At 44.0% G+C, this 1,721-nt stretch overlaps 1 protein-coding gene across 1 annotated transcript; it reads right to left on the bottom strand.

The window, feature by feature from the left end:
- Positions 1 to 992: 992 nt before the first annotated feature.
- On the bottom strand, positions 993 to 1,400 carry LOC125314900 (E3 ubiquitin-protein ligase ATL6-like). The gene has a single exon (XM_048278231.1). It carries the CDS (start codon positions 1,398 to 1,400, stop codon positions 993 to 995), a length of 408 nt encoding a protein of 135 aa, XP_048134188.1.
- Positions 1,401 to 1,721: the final 321 nt, after the last annotated feature.

The raw sequence follows: 1,721 nt of genomic DNA, 5'->3' as shown, positions 1-1,721 counted from the left end.
GTACTTGTAGTGGGGCTTTAGGAAATAGAGGTGCACTGCACTAAAGTGACGCCGCAATGCAGGACGCAAGCTTCTTCTTCCGCTTCGGCCCAATAGAGACGGGGACGCGAAGATAGCACTGATTTCAGCTGAATTTTTTTGGAATTTCCGAAAGAATAAATGATGTTGCAAATCGCAGCAAACGACGGTGCTTTCAATCGGATTAATTCTCGACAGATTAGTTTCCTTTTTCCAAAGTTGCTAGCATTCGCAGATGGTACCTTTAGTGGAATTTGGCCCGATTTGTCAACTTGCAATTTAGTAGCTTCCATGTTATTCACGATACAAATTAGAATCGTACGATGTGATATGCTTGAAGTTTCAAAAATGATTTTAAATGCGAGCGAGGGATGTTCTTCGAGCTATTGCATAAGAGATTTACTTATATATGGGACATTTATTATCTAAATCTCGAAATTTATGAAAGGTTCAAGAGATCTGATCATATTTGCTCTGAAATACTTGACTTAGACAGATAACCAAAACTTGAACAAACAAATAAATGCGGATATTTACGTAAGTTTATGCTTCGTATATCCTTAAGCTAGTAAGTTTCATCATTGCACGGCAGGGGATTTACATTTTCATCTTTTCTAAGTTTGATCCGATCATTTGTCTTAAAATTAAAAATTACCATTTTCTCAGATTTTTCAATCAATTATCTTTAATTTTCACAACACAAACTCATTTGAAAAAAATGAGGCAACAGAGAATCGCGGACTAATCAATCTCTTTGTCCAACTTCATGCCGCAAATTTATAAACTCGTTCTCTTTTGATCACTAATATAAGCAAAGTAGGCACAGATGGCCCGTCGAGCCTGTTGAACCAATCCCGAGAGGACCCACCGCCACCGTCGGCAGCCACTCTAGGCAAGATCCTATTGAAATCCCACCTCTCCGACTTGGCTGCCCAGTCGAGCCGATCCGGCCTCCTGAACCTGAAGGACCTCCCTCAGTTGCTCCCTTCGCCTCCCCATCCGTTTCCTCTCCTCAAGCAACCTTCCCGTGGCAGGACCAGCCCAGGTCGGTCCATCAATTGCTTCCGCACCGCAGCTAAGCGCTCGGTGTTGTCATTCAGTCGGACTAGCGAGTGCCCAGTCGAGTGCGAACGAGAAAACCTCCTAATCCCCCGAGTCACGTGTTCGGTTGCGGATATTGAAGCTGCCAGCGCACCGCCATGGGGCGGAGCCGCCTCGAACCTCAACTTGACCCAGGGCGGATAGGGGCCTGACCATGGGAGTTGACTTGCCGAGTTGCCGGCCGGCTGCGATGCGAGATCAGCATGGCAGACGGGGCAGGTGACGTTGCCGATGCGGTCGGGATGGAAAGCTTGGCCGCACTTCGGGATCAGACAGAGCATGTCGTGGTCCTCGAAATCGTTTAGGAATAATGTTATCTCTACCCAAAAAAAGAAGAAGAAAAGTTAATGTCATTAAAAAAAATCTTTTGAAATTGAAGATGAAAAAACGCAAGAAAGATTAACTTCGAGACTGACAATGAAATCATCGTACATTTAAACAGCTCCTCGTTCTTTTCATTCGGATCAAAGTGATTTTGGAAGCACTCTTCAGCGACTAGAATTAAGATCGGTGATGTCGACTGCGTATAATTAATTAGTAAACGATAAAATCACCCTGTCCATTTGAATCTCGTAGATGAAGGCAAAGACCTTAAAAAAATA

The sequence above is a fragment of the Rhodamnia argentea genome, chromosome 1, assembly GCF_020921035.1.
Source record: "Rhodamnia argentea isolate NSW1041297 chromosome 1, ASM2092103v1, whole genome shotgun sequence".
Classification (NCBI taxonomy): Eukaryota; Viridiplantae; Streptophyta; class Magnoliopsida; order Myrtales; family Myrtaceae; genus Rhodamnia; species Rhodamnia argentea.
This window is presented reverse-complemented; position numbering and strand designations above follow the sequence as displayed.

Bases quoted from the DNA above. Each gene is read 5' to 3' on its own strand.
- LOC125314900 (XM_048278231.1), bottom strand. From the start codon at position 1,400: ATGCTCTGTCTGATCCCGAAGTGCGGCCAAGCTTTCCATCCCGACCGC.